At 37.1% G+C, this 20,830-nt stretch overlaps 1 protein-coding gene across 1 annotated transcript in view; it reads right to left on the bottom strand.

Moving 5' to 3' along the window:
* Positions 1–19,381, bottom strand: part of LOC131800473 (ceramide transfer protein-like) — a 31,332-nt gene extending 11,951 nt beyond the window's left edge. The window contains exons 1-4 of the mRNA XM_059131255.1: positions 18,663–19,381; positions 12,958–13,265; positions 12,570–12,654; positions 12,297–12,506 (exon numbers count right to left, since the gene is read on the bottom strand). Of these exons, the coding sequence (XP_058987238.1) occupies positions 12,297–12,506; positions 12,570–12,654; positions 12,958–13,265; positions 18,663–19,019 (960 nt within the window). The 5' untranslated portion in view covers positions 19,020–19,381. The remainder of the gene's footprint in view (positions 1–12,296; positions 12,507–12,569; positions 12,655–12,957; positions 13,266–18,662) is intronic.
* Positions 19,382–20,830: the final 1,449 nt, after the last annotated feature.

Raw genomic sequence — 20,830 nt, 5'->3', positions numbered from 1 at the left:
TTTTGGGTTCGATAGACAAAATTCACTGGGTATGAGAGGAGCGTTACTTGTTGTTGATGGCTTTAATGTTTATGGCTAACTGAATTGCCAAATGACCAACAGGTATCGTCAGGCTAACCCCAGTCAATAAACAAATTGAAATTGGCCATGCTTGCCTTTTGCTGCTGTGTGTTCTCTGGAAAAGAGAAGTTTTTTTTTTTTTTTGCAGTTTGTCGTCATGATGTGTTTCGGGAAGGGGAATTTTAAAGTTTTACTTTTGCTTTTTTATGCTCGCTATTCGCAAAGGGGTTGAAATGTTGGATAAGGTGGTTGTATGGTTCGTTGCTCTGTAATCATAATGCATAGGTATGTTAAATGCATTTCTATGAATTCATTAAATGTTGTTGGTGTTTAGGAGCATTTTAAATTTATTAATAAAGTCATCGATAGGTAAGAACTCTTACAAATCTTTTATTGACAAATGAACTTTTATAGATCTGCTGAAGTCAGAGAGTTGAAGTCTTATAGTTATTAGTTTTAAAAACCCTTCTACTTATGAAAAATAAAACGATGTTATTTTAAGCTGGGTTGTACTCTTTATATCCTACACCATCCGAACATTTGACTTATGGTCAAATTGTATATTCTAAAAGTGCCTTACACTTGGAAGGCTATACCTACAGGGTGAGATGGAAAAACTGCAAACAACTTCAGATTGCTGTCATTTCTAAGCCACTCGTCCGACAGCTGTTAAAATTATTCCAATGACAGCTCAATATATTTTTTTCAAGCGTACAAAAGCATTTTGGTGAGAATTTGCCAGAAAAGATAGTGTGATATATTTATATTTGGCTGGAAAACCACAATTGGCTATCATTAGAGCACTCCAGCATTTAAGTGTGAAAAAATCTTTTGTGTCTCGTACCATCGCTCGTTACCGTGATATTGGTAGCGTAGTCCGACGTCAAGAAATTAGACGAAAGAAAACATCAGCATCACCAGCAATGGTTCGAAAAGTAAAGAAGCAACTTGATCAAAACTCGCGTCGCAGTGGCCGAAAAATGACTCGTGAGCTGAACATATCGCAATATTCCATTTGGCAAATATTGAAAAATGAGCTCGGGGTAAAGCCATTGAAATTCCAAAAAGTACAAAAACTTACACCGCAGCGGAAAGAAAATAGACTTAAAAGAGCTAAAGAGTTGCTTTGCTTGGCCGAATGTGGTGAAATGCTGAATTTGGTTTTCTCCGATGAGAAAACATTCGTTGTCCAGCAGTTTGTAAACAAACAAAATGATCATGTTTACTTGCCAAAGAGGTCAGCTGAAAATATGCACCTTCGGTTGGTCACCAGAACTCAAGCGCCGACCATGGTGATGGTGTGTGCCGCCATAACAGCCTATGGTCGCTCTCCGCTCTTATTAATCGACGGAGGCATCGGAATAAGTGCCGAATATTATTGCGAAAATATTCTGGAGGGTATATTGAAGCCTTGGGCACGCAAACATTGTGGCCGCAGACCTTGGACATTCCAACAGGACTCAGCACCATTGCACTCAGCATGCGCCACCCAAGAATGATTACAAAATGGACTCCTCACTTCATTTCCAGTGCACAATGGCCACCAAAATCTCCGGATACCAATACTATGGGCTATTGTTTCTAGAGTATTTTGGAAAGCAAGGTTGGCACTAAAAAGTACCAAAGTGTCGATCACCTCGAGCAAGGGCTTCCCCGGGAATGGGCCAAAATACTGCAGAGCAACATTCGGGCAGCGTGTGTAGGTTTAATTGGCCGTTTAAAGGGCATAATTCCTGCCAAAGGTGACCAATTCGAACAAATCTAAACTAATTCTAAAATTTGATGCTATTTCCGACATTTTTGCTTTCAATCAATAAAATTAAAAAAAAAAATGTAAAAATTATGGCCTTTGTTTTTGTTGCAGTTTTTTTTTACGAAAATTACTAAATCAACATATGTAACGATCTGCATGTGCTCTGGAGATCTAAAAATCCAGAATTTAAAAACTCTTTTCTCACTTTAATGTCTTTACCATCCCTGAAGAGAGAGAGAGTAGCCCGAGCTGGCTTAAAATTAATTGAGTTGGACTTTTTCTTTCTTTGCACCAGAGGTTTTCGATTTGTCGTACGTCACAAAAACAAGTAAAAAAAGAATTACATACTTTTTACAGGTCTTCTACAATAAATAAGATTTCTAATAAAATCTCTATAATTTAATTTTTTTTGTCGACAGGTATATCAAACCCCATATCCAATATCGAAGAACAAAGAGTATAATTGTTTAACTGTTAAGAAACATTGTAATGTCATGCTGCGTGGTTTTTGCATAGTCAAAAGTCAATGCCAATAAACGTGGTGGGGTACCTTAAGACATCAATCGAATTGTTTAGCAGCTATGTACGTGTGTCTGTCTCTCTGTCTGTCGGACTGATATTAAACGTGCCTATTTTACAACGCTTAAATTGTAATTGTGCACCGGCTATGTTTTGGTTTCCGCCACACTAAAGTCCAAAACGGTCACAGCATAAAAACCTGTTTGCCGAATTGGTAGTAAATTGTCGGTCAAGTTCATTTCATTTTAACCGCTCTTTTTTCAGCGGTTTACAAGGGTACATGCATACTTACAGTTAAAAAGTGCATGCGATTAAAATTCAAAAGAGATTTTTAATCAGAATAATGTTGGCGAGGGGATGGCTGGTAACCATCATTGGTGTACCCTCAATTTGGAACAGTACATTAGCTGCAAATCCATTACAAATGAAAACGAATACAGCTTCTTATTATTCAAAGTAAATTTAGCTCAACCGCAAAACCACATAAAAGTATTAAAAATTAATAAAAAAAAATATGCTTTAATACAACAAAATTAATCCAGCAAGAAGAAATTATATTTTAGTTGAGACCTCAAAACTAAATTCAAACGCTCAAGATAAATGTTGGCAACAAAGTCAAAAGCCATAATTATACTTTTTTTAATTTTTTTTGGTGGCCATTGTGTGCTGGATATGAAGCGAGGAACCTCATTTTGTAACCATTCTTGGGTTGCGCGTGCTGAGTGCGATAGTGCTGAGTCCTGTTGGAATGTCCAAGGACTGCGGCCAAAATATTTGCATGCCCAAGGCTTTAAAACACCCTCCAGAATATTTTCGCGATAATATTCGGTATTTATTCTGATGCCACGGTCGATTAATACGAGCGGAGAGCGACCATCGGCTGTTATGTGGCTGCCCACACCATTACCATGGCCGGCGCTTGAGTTCTGATGGCCAACCGAAGGCGCACATTTTCAGCTGAACTCTTTGGCAAGTAAACATGATCATTTTGTTTGCTTACAAACTGCTGGACAACGAATGTTTTCTCATCGGAGATCACCAAATTCGGCAGTTCACCACTTTCGGCCAAGCGAAGCAACTCTTTAGCTCTTTTGAGTCTATTTCCTTTCTATTGTGGTGTAAGTTCTTGCACTTTTTAGAATTTCAATGGCTTTACCCCGAGCTCATTTTTTCAATATTTGTCGAATGGAATATTGCGATATGTTTAGCTCACGAGCCATTTTCGACCACTGCGACGCGGGTTTCGATCAAATCACTTATTCACTATTCGAACCATTTCTGCTGATGTTGCTGTTTTCTTCCATCCACTACCAGTATCACTGTAACGAGCGATGGTACGAGACACAAAATATTTATTCACATTTAAATGCTGGAGTGCTCTAACGATAGCCACTTGTGGTTTTCCAGCCAAATATAAAGAAATCACACTATCACGCTTGAATTCCAACACGCATAACTTTTTTTCTGGAAAATTCTCACCAAATGCTTTTGTACGCTTGGAAACAATATAATGAGCTGTCACTGGAATAATTTTAACAGCTGTCGGACGAGTGGCTTAGAAATCACAGCAGTCTGAATTTGGGTGCAGTTCTTTCATCTCACCCTGTATTTTCTTGATGCAAATATTACATCGCAATCGGTTTCATTCACAATTACATTTCTCTTCCTCCGCAAAGGATGCAACGAACCATCGGGAACCTCATCATCACATATCAAAAGTAATACACCACAGATAATATGAACATTTCCAAACAGAGGTCAGTGTGCTATAAGTAAATGACCACAACAACAACCAATCTCCCATGTTGTAGAGCACTTGTAACACACAAGCAATCCAATTAGGAAGTTATGGAATAGCAATGTGAAGAGTAGATAAAAAAAAATAATACAGTTATTTGAAAATAATATAGGTTAAAAAAACTATTGCATGATTGAAATATTTTTTTTTTCTTTTTTTTTTCAAATGTAACAAGATGTACAGGTTACGATAAAATATGCATGCAAAACATTCGCTAAAAGTGAATATTGAAGTATTTTAATTAATATATCAAAATAATGTGGGAGACAATATAATTACGAAATATTTTACAAATTTTAAACAAAAACAATTTTTTACAAAAAGCAAGGTATTTAAATTAATTTAGAATTTGGCTCTGTTTGTGAAAGTTGGGCGTGTACAAACGGATTGACAAATTATAAATACAGGGTGAGATGAAAAAACTGCAACCAACCTCAGTGTTCACGGATAAGTGAACATGTTTTTATAATAAAAGAGAAGAGCGGGGCTACCTAGTGTAGATGAGAGGGATTTGTTAAATTGGGATCTTCTTAATACAGTCCACATGAAATAAGATAAGAAAATGTGGTGAGCAGACCTTCGAGTTAGAAATAAATAATACAGAATTTTCAATTGCTGCATGCGTTATGGTGGAGTTAGATTATGGGATGTAATCTTTACTCAGAATGATAAGCAAGTGCAGCTTGTTTGCTTGCCACATGTGAGATAGCTATGCGTGTGTATGACCTCCCCCAAAGGTTTATGGTGGCATGGTGCATATGCATGTGTACGGTTGGTATCTATCTCTCTCTCTCTCTCTCATTTACACTTAATTATAATTTAGGTTAAGTCATATTATCACAACTAGTTCTTAAGAAATATTTTTAATAAATAAATTTAGTGTCTTACAAACGCTCAAACGGAAAAGACGTTTGGTCTTTTAAATGATCCCAATTTACATTGGTCCACCGAGCCGGATCGGTAGAGGATAAATGTTGAAGAATTTGCCTTAACATCGAGGAAATTCTGTCAGGCTAAAATTGGTCTTCAAGAGTGGAAAATTACCGAGCTAAAACTACAGCTGGAATTGTTCCCATACAGAAGAAATTTATAAGCCAAATAAAAGGATGCTGAGTCAGAAGGAAACTTCAGCACAGAAGACTGTGGTGGCGGTGCACACCGAGGGGGCCTCATATTTGAAATCTTCAGACAGATGGGGTGATGCATATGCCCAGGAGGACGAATCGGTGAAACGGCCGCCAATGATGAAACTAAAGGAAGAGGCTGTCACTCTTCTCGAAATGATGGGTACAATTATGGAAATAATGAGTACCTTAAAGACGGAAGAAGCCATAGAAGGCGTATTTGACTTCGCCAAAGAAAAAATTATGGACGCGACAAGAGACATAATATTGTATCCAGACGTTCATAGGCGGTTTTTAGAGATGCTTCTAAAGAAGTCCAAACTAGCCGCTGCAATCAGAGCAAGTCAGGCGAATGGGACAGCGAAGTTGTATTTGGAAGATGTTAAGGTCATCCTTAAAATCACGCAGGCGCTTAATGTTGAGAACAAAGAGAAAGTCCTTGGTTTGAAGAAACAAGTAGCCTACATAACATCCGAATTGGACAGCGAGCGAGAGGGACGCGAAGCAGCGGTAGCCGTAATGAGAAAAATGGAAGGTGATATTAAGGAAATGGAGTTTGCCTTGATTTCACAGAAAGATGAAAAAGAAGATGCCCTCAAACTTGTCTCCAAATTGAAGGAGGAAGTCGAAAATGCTGTGTGTGTAGCCGAGGATATTAAGAACAAATTACGAGCGGCTAACCAGGAGGCAGAACGCGAGGGCAAGGCGTTGAAGGCGGTAATAAGACAACTTAGTGATGAGTTGTCTTGTGCAAAAAGAGAACGACTTGCAGCTGCAACCGAACGTGACGGGTTGGCTGCAAATCTAGAAGCTGGTGAAGAAAAATAAAGAAGGATATTTCTGCTGGAGGCTGAAATATTGCAACTTAAGGAAGAGTTGCTCATATCGCAGAAAGCATCCAAAATCGAGGCTGATGAATTGGCTGCAAAATTAGTGGTCAATATCAACGAAGATATGATGGTTGAAGAGGTTTATATGGAAGACCCAATTGCCGAAAGAGAATCAACTTTGGAAAAGGTAGATGAACAGCTCCCTGGAAAACTCGACACAGGGAGATTGGAAGAAGTCGAAGATAAGCTGTTTGCCAGCGAGATGAAAACTAAGAAGAAAAGCAATCTGCGTCGCTGGAATAATAAGATGCTGGAAGAAAATCAAGTTGTAATGAAGATGCCTAGTGGAATTTGTGCAGCGAATAAAATACAAGCCGAAGTGACAGAAAATTATGAACGCTGGAACGATAAACTGTCCAAGGTCGGTGAGATGGCGCTTCCAGAAAAGGATGAGAACTTTGGCTACAAAAAGAAGACGACAGATAAAATGGATTCAGCCTGGAAATTGAAGCCGGCAGACAAGGGAGGTGGAACCTTTAAGAGAGCCAGGCTGGATAGATGGAGGAGTTACTTGGGTGCTATAACTTAACTTCTTTTCTCTTAAAATGTCACTTCTATTAGATCTATTTTATTGTTCATATTTGTAATTTTTATATTTTATATGTATTTTTGCCCCTGCCAAGAATGTTCACGGATAAGTGAACATGTTTTTATAATAAAAGAGAAGAGCGGGGCTACCTAGTGTAGATGAGAGGGATTTGTTAAATTGGGATCTTCTTAATACAGTCCACATGAAATAAGATAAGAAAATGTGGTGAGCAGACCTTCGAGTTAGAAATAAATAATACAGAATTTTCAATTGCTGCATGCGTTATGGTGGAGTTAGATTATGGGATGTAATCTTTACTCAGAATGATAAGCAAGTGCAGCTTGTTTGCTTGCCACATGTGAGATAGCTATGCGTGTGTATGACCTCCCCCAAAGGTTTATGGTGGCATGGTGCATATGCATGTGTACGGTTGGTATCTATCTCTCTCTCTCTCTCTCTCTCTCTCATTTACACTTAATTATAATTTAGGTTAAGTCATATTATCACAACTAGTTCTTAAGAAATATTTTTAATAAATAAATTTAGTGTCTTACAAACGCTCAAACGGAAAAGACGTTTGGTCTTTTAAATGATCCCAATTTACACTCAGTAACACTGTGCAGAAAAAACTTAGTATATCATAAAAGTAGATCTGAAAATGGAAGACACGTGTATCAGCGTTTTGAAAGTTTATATCGCAAAGTAACCTAAATACCAGGTAAAAATTGTTGGATTCCTTGCATTCTAGGTGTAAATATTACTCAGCAACATCATTGATAACAATACGAGAGTTATTTTTGTCGGAAATGCTAACCCTCAACTGGTCAACACAAATGAGTCTTTTTGGTCTTTTTTCAAAATATGGTCAAAAACTCCCTTTAAATGTATCGTCGCCAGTCAAAAGATTCTAAAAAATTATTTGTTATAAAATTTGACTTTAGCTCTCTCTCTCTCTCTCTCTCTGCATGGAATACATCAAAAATCTGTCCCTTAAAAATGCTAGTTTGGTTTTGACCGGTGGCATTGCCCCATGCTGTACTGTTAGTTATTTAAACAAGTTATAAAGTATCAGTCGGTTTTGCCGACAGATGTATAACCTTAGTCAATTTTCAATCATTTAAACTAAACTATTGACCTTAAATGGGGAGGTTCCAAGGATTGGGCCACTGATCTAAGTCTAACAATGATCTAATAAATAAAACGTGTCAAGTTTGGACTATAGCAACTTCTTCCTTAACTTTACATGAGATATGTGATCATTTTTGGAAAATGTTTGGAAGGAACTTGAAATTTTTCAAAAAAAAAAAATGAAGAATACCACCTAAATCAAAACCATTATATGGGACTATACGAATACGTGGACCCGCATACGAAACATTTTGTCATAGGCTGTAGTACCCATTACGAACTTCAAATACGAAATTAGAAACAATTCCGGTAAATAATGTCGCAAAAATCATGAAAATACCTAATATCGGGAGGTACCGTTATATGAGGGTTATACGAACACGTGGACATGCATGCGAAATACCAATTAAGATCTTCCAATACGAAATTTGAAATAATTCCGGTAAATAATGGGAAAATATGCATGTATGCAAAATTTTAGCCAACATCGCTAAATCGTCTTAGATTTTCACGCTGATCCAGAATATATATACTTTGTAGGATCTATGATGAATATTTCAAGGAGTTACAAACGGAGAATCGGATGTTTATTTCGCATTTTATGAGCGTTTCTGTTATTTATTTATTTATTTTTTTGAACATTTTCTGAGGTATCTAATACAAGGAGTGAGCCGATATATCCCATTTTCACACCAGATCTGGTAATTTTTGTTTTGAATTTAGTTTTTATACCCTACAACACTATGTGTTGGGGGTATTATAAGTTTGATTGGGCCAAAAATTATGTAACACCACGAAATATTGGTTTCCCATATAGGAAAGTATATATGGATCTTCCTAGCTCGCCAAGCTGAGTCGATCTAGCTATGTATGTCCGTCCGTCCGTCTGTCCGTCTGTCCGTCTGTCCATGTTAATTTGTAATCACTCTACTGGTCGCAATTATGGCCCGATCTTCACGAAATTTAGAATGGAGGTGGGGATAGGGTCAGAATAGAACCCTATTTCTTTTGGAGATGATCGCATAATATTTAGGGGTCGAAATGGACCAAAAACTGAAAAAATGTCGGATTTTGCAGTAGCTATACAGGTCGCAATTATAGACCAATCGACGGGGAACTTCGCATGTAGCTAGAGTTTAGGGCGGAGAAGAAGCCTACCAATTTGGGTGGTCATCGGATAATATTTAGCGGGTAAAATAGACCATATCTTTTGTGTTGAAAAAATTCAAAAATTTTCATTAAACCGCGAATATTTTAAATCCCGGCAAAATCACAAAGCCATGACAAGGTTACTTCTGATCTTTACATTGATGTTAACATCCAAAAAAAGGGATATATTGCAAAATATGTGCGATATATATATCTATCAAAGGAGATATGCTTGAAAGATCTCTTATATGTCGAGAACGGCTGAACTGATTTCGACAGTTCTCATTAATTCAGAATGGCCTCTTGGCAGGAAAGAAACAACGTCTAAAAAATCGCATAAAAATATCTCTCTAAAGATGAAAATATTGATTTTGTAAAATTTTCTCATTTTTTTCAATTTTGTCATATTTTTGGCATATTTTCATTTTGAATTAAACATTTGGTAATATTTCTACAGCTAACAAAACTAAGTAGTTAGGATATCATATACAGATCGCATTTATGGCCCGATCCTAACGAAATTTTGCATGGGGATCAGATGAGGGTCGGAATAGAAGCCTACTCTTTTTGGAGATGATCGCCATATATTTAGGGGTTGAAATGGACCAAAAAAAAAACCGCAAAATTGTCAGCAGGTCGTAGTTATTGCCCGATCCTCACGCACATTTGATTGGGGGTTACCGGGCATTGCAAAAGCCAAGCAGTTTTGGATGGTCATCGAAAAATATTCAATGTGTGAAATAGTTTGCCAACTTTTGTAGACAAAATACGAAAATGACCATTCCAGTGACTTTTTGGAGAATTCACAAGTACAGGATAGACGCACTTCTGACTATTTCGTTAACGCTGATTTCGTTGAAGAATATAGTCAAATGTCTGTATCTTATATAGATGCGTTTCAGTCAAAAACCAATAATAAATGTTAATCTTTTGCTACTTCTGAGAGATTATAGGTCTTTGGGAAATACTGGTTCCAGATCTAGGAAGACCATTTAAGTGCAACATCTACCAATAAATTGGAAATGAGCAAATTAGTTTAAGTTGCTATTATTCGAAAATTAGAGAACGAAACCTGATGGTTTTCTTTTATTATTTATCACAATATCTTGTGGAATTCTTTCGAGTATTTCGCCTATATAAACTGTATCGTTTATTATAGTGTTGTAGGGTATTCAACGGTCGGCCCCGCTCGACTGTAGCCTTTGCTTACTTGTTTTAGTTTAACTTAGCTGTAGGCTGTTTTAATGTTGTAGTTAATATAAGATTTTGGCCATGTTGGCTATTTAAACGTATGAAATAAATGAAATTAAATACAAATATTGGGATGTGTCTATTTTACAATCGTTTTGGTTATTCCAAATATTGACCCTTTGTAGAGTAGGTACCAGAAAAGGTGGTCCGATCCCATCTTCACACCAGATCATGCGTTACAAGAAATATTGGAATATGTGAAGTGTGTAATGTACTGGATGCTTATTCATATTTAATAATTATCAGAACCAGACTCCGATTGAAGCTAAAATACTTGATATATTGCGATATTTGAGGTTTGGTCATCGAATAATCTGATGCCCTTTTTATGATATATAGGGGCGGTACCAGACATTATCCATCTTCGAACTCGATCTAATTAAGCAGTGTGCAGTCAAAAAAGCGGGGTCTAAAGTGTAAAAATGTAGATTATTGCTTAAAAAACAACCTCATTGTTGGGACTTACAACACATTATAATTAAAAACCAGTAAAGAAAGTCTTAAAGTCGGGCGGGGCCGACTTTATGATGCCCTACAAGACTTTTCTAATGTAGTAGAGCTCCACATAACAATTAAAAGTTTTTATGGGAGAATTCAATCATACACGCTATGATTATAATTATAATTTAAAGTTCAAAGGACTAAATATGCCGAAGCATTTGTATCTTTTAAATTCGGACTTGTATTGCCCATTTGATATATATGGGAGCTATATCCAAATCTGAACCGATCTTGATAAAATTTGGAAAAGATATTTCTGAGCTGTATTTCATATTTTCCTGAATATCGTTGTTACGGGGTGCATATTACAGCTGTGGGTAACAAATATAACAAATCGAATGAACAATATATATGGTAGCTATAGCTATATCTGAACCGATCTTCAACAAATTTGACACACTAGCTTCTTGACTCAATTCGGTCGTATGTGCCGAATTTCATCCCATTTGGGCAAAAATTAGACGTTTGGTGCACAATAAAAAGTAAATCGAACGAAGTTATATATGGGAGACATATCCAAATCCGAACTGATCTCCATAAAATTTAGCAAAGGTATTTCTGAGCTGTATTTGATATATTTCCCCAAATATTGTTGTTACAGAGTGCATATTACGGATGCGGAGGACAAAAATAACAAATCGGATGAACAATATATATTAGAGCTATAGCTATATCTGAACCGATTTCGATACAATTTGGCATACTTATTTTCAGGCCTAATTTGGTTGTATGTGCAAAATTCCATACTATTCGGACTGATGTTACACGTTTGGTGCACAATAAAAGGCAAATCAGACGAAGATATATATGGGAGCTATATCTAAATTTTTATCTATTATTTCCAACTTCAATTGGGTTAGTCCTTGGCCCAAACAAATGATTTGTGCAAAATTTTATCTGGATCGGGTAATAAATGCGAACTGTACTTTGTTTACAAAAATACATGGACAGACGGACGGACAGACAGACGGACGGACATGCATAAATCGGCTCAGAATGTGATTATATACAGATCATCGAAAGGAACTATGGGTCTATCTCGTTTCCTCTTGTCTGTTACAAACAAATGGACAAAGACATAATCCCCTGACCACCTTGTGGTGTAGGGCATAAATATATAATTAGAATTGCAGTAAATGATTCATATCACAACGGGCATACATGAGTTATTCAAGTTATTCTGTTATATACCTTATTATTCTCCATATATTCTATTATCATTCACAATAGGTTACTTAGCTGTATTGTTAAACTGAAAATTTTAAGTCGCCTAAAAGTATGCTTTACAATTTTGCATTACAAACATGCAAACAAACTTTTAAGGGAGTTGTGAAAAAAACTTGAATACGAATATGTTTCCTTTTTAAGATATTTTTTGCAATTTCTCTCGCCGAAAAATTAGTTGTAAAGGTGATTTTTGTATCTTATTTCGGTATAATACAAATGCTCTTCTATTATATTTCTGAATTAAAAATTATGATAGCTTACAGGTTTTATGCTAGGAATTTGAGAATTCGTCCCAACATGGACAATAATCGGAAAACTTTCATCTTTCTAAAAATATATGTAAATGAATCTTATAATATGCACTTACCTCTAAATCTGGTCCTGGATATGATATTCGTTTTAATTTTTCAATTTCTTCTTTCAATTTTCGATTTTGTTCTTCGACTTTTTTGCGTTTTTCAATCTCTCTATCCAATTTCTTCTTCCATGTCTCATCATTTTCCACAATTATTTCCAGACAATGTTGCAAGGTTGTTAAAACACCAGCCGTTGTGGCACGAAATGTTATCGATTCGCCCTAAATAAAGGAGGAAAACACATAAATTGCTAGACAATAAAATGTTGCTTAATTTTAAGGTACCTTAAAATCAATAGCTTTTAGGCCATCACCCAAATCGAGGGGCTTATCCATGCCTTTATTGACATCGGCACAGGCATCAAAGTACCTGTAAATTGAAAGCAATGTGAAGAAAATGAATGTTACTTTGTGAGTGGGAGTCTTTGGATAATGGCAAAGAGTTTTTATGCCCTAGTAATTTTTAAAATTAAACTCTACTTCAAGGACAAAAAGTCGAAGAGAGTTTCATTTTAAAATATTTGGAAAAGGGTACGAAATAAATAAATTTCAAAAATTGCTAAGGAACTCAATACCTATTGTAATTTATTATTTTTTAATTAAGTTAAAAATTGTTAAAGAACCCTCTTTTAGGTTTTATGTTGCTATTTAAATCATTTTGAACATCCCCTACCTTTGCAATGTCTCTATTTGTCCAAACAGTATATCCTTAAATGTTTCAATTTCTCCAACTTTCTCCTTCAAATTCCGTTGAGTCTTTTTCAAACTGCTACCACTTGCCACGGACACTGTGTTGGATTGCAGGGACATTGTGCTGCCATGGCGTCGCAATGAAGTTGTATCTGTGCTGGTACTGTCCTCTTTGTACATACGCAGCACTTCCACCCAGTGCATTCGATCCTCTGGCGTATCGGCACGTAAACACCAGTTATTATAATTATTGACCACAACATCGAATCGAAGTTCATCGGACTCATGTGGCTGCAATGAAAGGGTTAAAAAGGATAAAGGATATAATTTAATTAACTGTAGTTTGGAATTACAAAATTGCAGTTATATTAAAGTATTTATTTACACGTAGATAAAAGTTAAAAAAAAAAAACATATTGTAGACTGGCGCCTTAATGTGATTTCTTGAAATTGTGCAAAAGGATGTGTTTTGATACAATAGCAAGATATAAGAAGATGTCCTGGGAAACTCGAAGTTTTGCATCATGACAGTAGCAGTTGGGGGCAAAAATAGTTGCCTTTTTGGGAATGATTTGGTTTAAGGATGCGCAGCTACACAAATTCGGCAACATTACTCGGAGGCCTTGGAAGAAATGAAAAAAAATGGGAAAAGGAGAGAAATAGAAGCGAGAAGCAAAGATTTATTGAGAGAAGGGTAGTCTGCTAAGCATGCGAATGGTTTTGACAAACTTGTAAAAAATGATGGCTGAGAAGAACGTCATAATTTCATCTTCTACCTGCCAAATAGCCTATGTTTCTTGCTGGATAACATGGGACATGTTCAAAGTAGATATTCAATCGTTTCTGCCTCTGCTTCTCCTTCACATAGTCTACAGTAGTCAGGAACACTGTTGTCCAGTCTTGAGGTCAGATATCTGATACTGCAGTGACGTGTTAGAATGGCCACCACGATTCTTAGTTCGCTACCACTAAGTGAAGGTTGTCCTTCTCCTCGAAAAGACGGGTCAGATGGCTTTAGATACCCTGGAACCGGATTCCATGTGCCATCTTCTTCCAGCTACTTCGATGAGAGATTCTTCGAAGCACCTAACGCAATAATTATTGGTGGGGTAACACCGGTATATCAACCGACTTAGATTCGTCTCGCGCTATGTCCTGGAATCCAAGAAAGCTCAATCAGTGTACGTGTTTTAAGGAGAGCTTTCTTGCAGTCAAGAGTGGCTCTCGATTAAATGGCACTTGACTTCATAGCTTTGAGGGCCGCTTGACTATCAACATATATAAAGGATGAGATGAAAAAAACTGCAATCAACTTCAGAGTGCTGTCATTTCTAAGTCACTCGCCCGAGTGGTCGTGAGATGAACATATCGCAATATTCCATTCGGCAAATATTGAAAAATTAGCTCGTGGTAAAGCCATTGAAATTGATTCAAAAGTGCAAGAACTTACACAGCAACAGATAGAAAATAGACTCAAAAGTGCTAAAGACGCGCCGCCCAGGAATGGTTACAAAATGAGGTTCCTCGCTTCATTTCCAGCGCACAATGGCCACCAAAATCTCCAGAATTTGAAAAGCAAGGATGGCACTAAAAATCAAGCAAGCGCTTCGCCGGGAATGGGCCAAAATATCGCAGAGCAACATTCGGGCTGCGTGTGACAGTTTCATTGCCGTTTGAAGGCCATAACTCGTGCCAAAGGTGACTAATTGGAACAAATCTAAACCTATTCTAGAATTTGATGCCATTCCCGACATTTTTTGCTTTCATTTAATAAAATTAAAAAAAGTGTAAAAATAATGGCGTTTAACTTTGTTGCAGTTTTTTTTATCTCACCCTGTATTCGTGGCTCCTGTTATGCTATTGTAGTGTTCTTTTACCATTTCGGCTGCGTTCTTGATTGTAAGAATCTCCACCTAAAAACCCCTACAATTGTCAATTATTGGGTAAGGGCATACGCCAGCCCTTTCTGGGAGCAGCGTCTTTTATGATTCACACATTTTTTTTTAAAAATCGCCTGAAATACTTTTTATCAGGCATAGTAGAACTTGCCACCCTGGGATAAAACCAAATGAGTCATTTACCTTTATTGGTGGATATGCCAAAATTTCGATCTTCAGTTACAATTCAAGAATAGGACCTGAAATTGTATTCAGTTCTGTTGCCATTAAAAAAAATTCAATATCCTGTCTCAAATTATTTGGAATCTCTTGTCTCATGGACATGGTTTAAACTATAATGCTGATATTGAATATAAATATTTACTTCATAAAACAATTGTTATTTTTTTATTGAGTACAGCAATTATTCAAAAATATACAGCGTCATTATCTCACCACAATTGTGAAATCTACCGTTCAATAATAAGATTCAATTAACCGCTATCAGCATTGTTAGAGTATAGTAAATTTATTGAAAATAGAACAAAAGAAGCTAATAGAAAATATTGGCAATAGTGAATTGTCAATAGTAATTTCTTTCAAGTTCACACCATTGTACTTGTTGTTATTAATAAGTATACAAGTAAAGTTATTAATAAGTAGTTTCTGTTCTGAACCTTTACACAATACAATGAGAATAGGTGTTATAAAAATCTACATTGCATTTGGTGTAAAATCTTTGAAGAGAATATAAATGAATATAGGTGTATATGTACTTTTTGTTGATTGGATTCGATTCAATTAACAATGACGTCACATATCTGTCTCCTCATTGCTGTTGGGGATTTTTTGTTGTCTTCTTCATTTTTATTATTTTTTCTTCCAATTAATGGGAGTTTACATTGTTATCACAGAAAGCACTGAGTAGACGACGCCACCGTCCATGTGATTCAACTCAAAACAAATGCAAGAACATTAGGTGGGATTAAGAAACTTTAGAATTGTTTTTTAAAAAAACAATTGTTGGCAATGAATGATTTTATTCAGGGCCATAAATGTTTATGATGTTTCAATTTTCTTTGAGATCTTGTGAAAACTTTGTATTTCTTGAAGCAAATATTTGATGCTTTGCTTAGCCCAAACACACCCACCAATTTTCAATGTCATACCAATTGAAAACATATAATTAAAAAAATATAAACATATAAAACATTCAGCCATTTAATTGGTCAGTAATGTGTATAAGAGTGTAGAGGTCAACACGGGCTGACTATTTTAGGCCATTAATTTAAACGATCATTGAAATTTATAAACTGACGTAACAGAATCTTATACTGTAGCAAATTCGAGGCATAAACGCTAAGATAGGCCCAGGGTGGACTCAGCAAAACTTAGTCCACAATTTGAAAAAAAAAAAATATTATTTAGGCAACCTGAAATCCTCTTACTGCAATTCTGCAAGATTTGGTAACTTAAGTGTCAAAGGCGCTGAATTATACTGTAATTTTGATTTGCTTTGCATAAAAATCCATCTCATCTAATGCCGAAAAAACAAAGATGACCAGTACAAGGTGAGATGAAAAACTGCAACAAAGTTAAACGCCATAATTTTTACATTTTTTTTAAATTTTATTGAATGAAAGTAAAAAATGTTGGAAATAGCATCAAAGTTTAGAATAACTGTAGGTTTGTTCGAATTGGTCACCTTTGGCACGAATTGTGGCCTTCAAATGGCCAATGAAACCGTCACACGCTGCCCGAATGTTGCTCTGCGGTATTTTGGCCCATTCCCGGCGAAGCGCTTGCTTGAGGCGATCGACACTTTGGTATTTTTTAGTGCCAACCTTGCTTTCCAAAATACTCCAGACACAATAGTCCAACGGATTGGTATCCGGAGATTTTGGTGGCCATTGTGCGCTGGAAATGAAGCGAGGAACCTCATTTTGTAACCATTCTTGGGTGTCAAGTGCTGAGTCCTGTTGGAATATACAAGGTCTGCGGTCAAAATGTTTGCGTGCCCAAGGCTTTATTTAATACACCCTCCAGAATATTTTCGCGATAATATTCGGCATTTATTCTGATTGAAACTGTTATGGCGGTCCACACCATCACCATGGCCGGCGCTTGAGTTCTGGTGGCCAACCGAAGGTGCACATTTTCAGCTGACTTCTTTGGCAAGTAAACACAATCGTTTTGTTTGTGGCTTTACAATCTGCTTGACAACGAATGTTTTCTCATCGGAGAAAACCACTTTCGGTCAAGCGAAGCAACTCTTCACCTCTTTTGAGTGTATTTTCTTTCTGTTGCACTTTCTGGAATCGGCTATTGCCGAATGGAATATTGCGATATGTTCAGCTCACGAGCTTTTTTTCGGCCACGACGACGCGAGTCGCTTCTTACTTTTCGAACCATTTCTGCTGATGTTGCTGTTTTCTTTCGTCTAATCCTTGATGTCGGGCTACGCTACCAGTATCACGGTAACGAGCGATTGTATTGTGCTCCAAATATAGCCACTTGTGGGTTTCCAGCCAAATATAAATAAATCACCCTATCACGCTTGAATTCCATCACGAATAACTTTTTTTCTGGAAAATTCTCACCAAAGTGCTATTGTACGCTTGTAAACAATATAATGAACTGTCACTGGACAATTGGCTTAGAAATGACAGCAGTCTGAAGTTGGTTGCGGTTTTTCATCTCACCCTGTAGATTTTATGTTTAAGGAGACTAATTGGCACATACCAATCTAGTTTTGCTAATCTCTAGTGACTCGTGTACATGGAAATTATAGAAGGCCTGATACAAAAGAGCACTCCGTCATACGATAATGGTTTAATCAGCACTGGTAAAAAATTTTGGGTTATCGACGTTTAAAATAGAGAGAATGGAGAGTTCAACAGTTTGCCTGATAAATGAAGTTAATAAACATTCAGTAATTTTTCAAGAATCTGAACACCTGCCCACAACGGCCTTAATGGGTAGATTGCCCAATGCAGAACATGTAAACCTCTGAACAAGTGCTGGTTATACTTGTCCTATAAAAGGCACTTTATACTATTAATCAATTCATACTATTCGAGAACGTCGAAAATACTACCCTACTGAACTGAAAGGACTCCTCCGTTTATATTCCAAAATTAAAAACAAAATCTAAAATTAAACTTATGTTTTCTTCATCTTTTGTGGAGATTATAAGAATGCTAGAAGTTGATATGTTGCTTGTAAAATCAAGTGTCCTTCATTATCCTCTGAACTTCTCATTAAAGGGGAACCGGCGTTTAACATGTTGAACTTTTATATGTACGTGTGTGGATTCGATGGTCAGCAAAGCAAAAAATAGAATCATTTTTAGGTACCATAAACATTTCAATGGCAAAATACATACAAGAAAGGAAATAAATAAAAACAGAAAGCAGTACGTCATCACTTTCATGTCAATTAAAACTGGCAGACAAACACTGTGTTGTCCATGAAGATAAACATCAGCACTAATGTATGGGGGCCATATTGCGGTTTCCCAAATGGCTCAAAACAACTACAACAGCAGCAACATTACCACCCTGCCTCCTAATTATATCGATACAATAACAGCAACAACAAAAACAATAATGACGTGAGGAATAACAACAAATTGGTCATCAAAGACAACAATCTATGCGGGTCAAAAGTCAGAACACATGATTCCAATTTAATTGAATTTGAAAATAAACCAACGGCAATGACGACAACAACAACAAAACAATTAAGAAACCTACTTACCATTTACACTGAGTGTAAATGGATATGTTTGATGTGTCACCACAAAACTTACCTTTATGGTTGCCCGACTTAGACTAATAGCACCACGGCAGCCAAAATCTGATTCTGATTCAGATTTGTAATATGACAGGGTACCATCTTTAAGGACAATATAACGCGGTTGCCAGCCATAAATGTAATTGGTCCATTTGCTGAGATATCCCCGCAATTCCACACTGCTATTGTCAATGAATTCCGGTTCGGAATCACTACTTGGCGGGTCATTGAGAACCATATTTGCTGCAGCTAAGGCTGGCGATGATGTTGCTGTAGTATTATTATTGTTAATTGTTGCTGTTGTTACCACCGTTTGGGGTGGGGCTGATATGCCACTTGAACTGCCACCATTCAGTTGGTTAGCATAATTCATTACTTGCGTCGCGTTGTTGTTCTATATTGTTTATTTACGTTTTTCCGTCTGCTGTTTGGTTGGCATTCGTCGTTCTAATAATAAGCAACAAGAGGTGGCAGCAGCAGCAGCAACAACAGCTGGCGACAAGCAAATCTGAGCACACTTTTGTTTTTAATACAAACAAAAACACCTTTCCAAATTCTTAGTCGTTTTATTTACATTAAACAAATACCGAGAAAAAATTAAAGGAATTCTACGGACGGCCACGTAATTTCTTCAACTGATTTTATTATAAATTTAATTCGACCACAACGGCCACTCAAGAGAGCATAAGCATTTGTTCTTGTTTTCAATTGGATTTTTGTTCTTTGGGCTTAACTCTAGTTTAGTAAAAACTCTTCAATTTTTTCGAAAATTTTTTCAGTGGTAGGTATTTTAACCATGATCCCGGGAAACTATTTTTTTCTTGGGGGACGGACCTGAGACCCCAGATTTTTGACCCGAAAGTCCGGGTTCAAGACCCCGACTAGACCCGAATCCACTTACCCGACATAGACAATATGGGTATCGTTGGAAAGCTTATGAAAATACCTATCCAACAAGTGGTCACATGATGGGGTAAGATGTTACGGTTCGGAAGTTATAGTCAAATTATCGATTTTTTGGACCCGGATTTTTTATAAAACCCCCAAAAAGTAAAAAAAGGGTCCATTATGGGGGACAACAAAATTGATGCCAAATTATAGCTGACACTTCTACCTTTCCAAAATGCTACAATTTGTGCTAATACCTTCACTGAGTCCAGAGATATGGGTCTTTCCATCCGCATAACCCGATTCTTACCAGTTCATTAAAACTATGTTTTCAATAAAAAAAGGTATATTTTGCGTAAGAATGAAATTCAGAAATCTTTGGTTCGCGTTAGCCGGTGTAGGACATACCCAGAAGAGAAAATCACAAGCCCCGGCCGAAGGCCGGCTACTTACAAAAGGTATCCAATTTAGAAAACTTTGGTTCGCGTTAGCCGGTGTGGGACATACCCAGAGGAGAAAATCTCAAGCCCCGGCCGAAGGCCGGCTATTTACAAAAAGTGTCAAATTTAGAAAACTTTGGTTCGCGTTAGCCGGTGTGGGACATACCCAGAGGAGAAAATCTCAAGCCCCGGCCGAAGGCCGGCTATATACAAAAAGTGTCAAATTTAGAAAACTTTGGTTCGCGTTAGCCGGTGTGGGACATACCCAGGGGAGAAAATCTCAAGCCCCGGCCGAAGGCCGGCTATTTACAAAAAGTGTTAAATTTAGAAAACTTTGGTTCGCGTTAGCCGGTGTGGGACATACCCAGAGGAGAAAATCTCAAGCCCCGGCCGAAGGCCGGCTATATACAAAAAGTGTCAAATTTAGAAAACTTTGGTTCGCGTTAGCCGGTGTGGGACATACCCAGAGGAGAAAATCTCAAGCCCCGGCCGAAGGCCGGCTACTTACAAAAGATATCCAATTTAGAAAACTTTGGTTCGCGTTAGCCGGAGTAGGACATACCCAGAGGAGAAAATCTCAAGCCCCGGCCAAAGGCCGGCTATTTACAAAAAGTGCCGAAATTATGAAACTTTGGTTCGCGTTAGCCGGAGTAGGACATACCCATAGGTGAAAATCTCAAGCCCCGGCCGAAGGCCGGCTATTTACAAAAAGTCCCAAATTTAGAAAACTTTTGTTATTCCGACGACTGCTACGCGAAATAAACACTTTTTTATTAAAAACATCATTTTAATGAACTGGTTAGAATCGGGTTAGGCGAATGGAAAGACCCATATCTCTGGACCCGAAAAAGGTATA

This window comes from Musca domestica, unplaced genomic scaffold, assembly GCF_030504385.1.
Source record: "Musca domestica strain aabys unplaced genomic scaffold, Musca_domestica.polishedcontigs.V.1.1 84, whole genome shotgun sequence".
Taxonomy (NCBI): Eukaryota; Metazoa; Arthropoda; class Insecta; order Diptera; family Muscidae; genus Musca; species Musca domestica.
The sequence above is the reverse complement of the archived record's forward strand: the minus strand, read 5'-3'. Positions and strand labels throughout refer to the sequence as shown.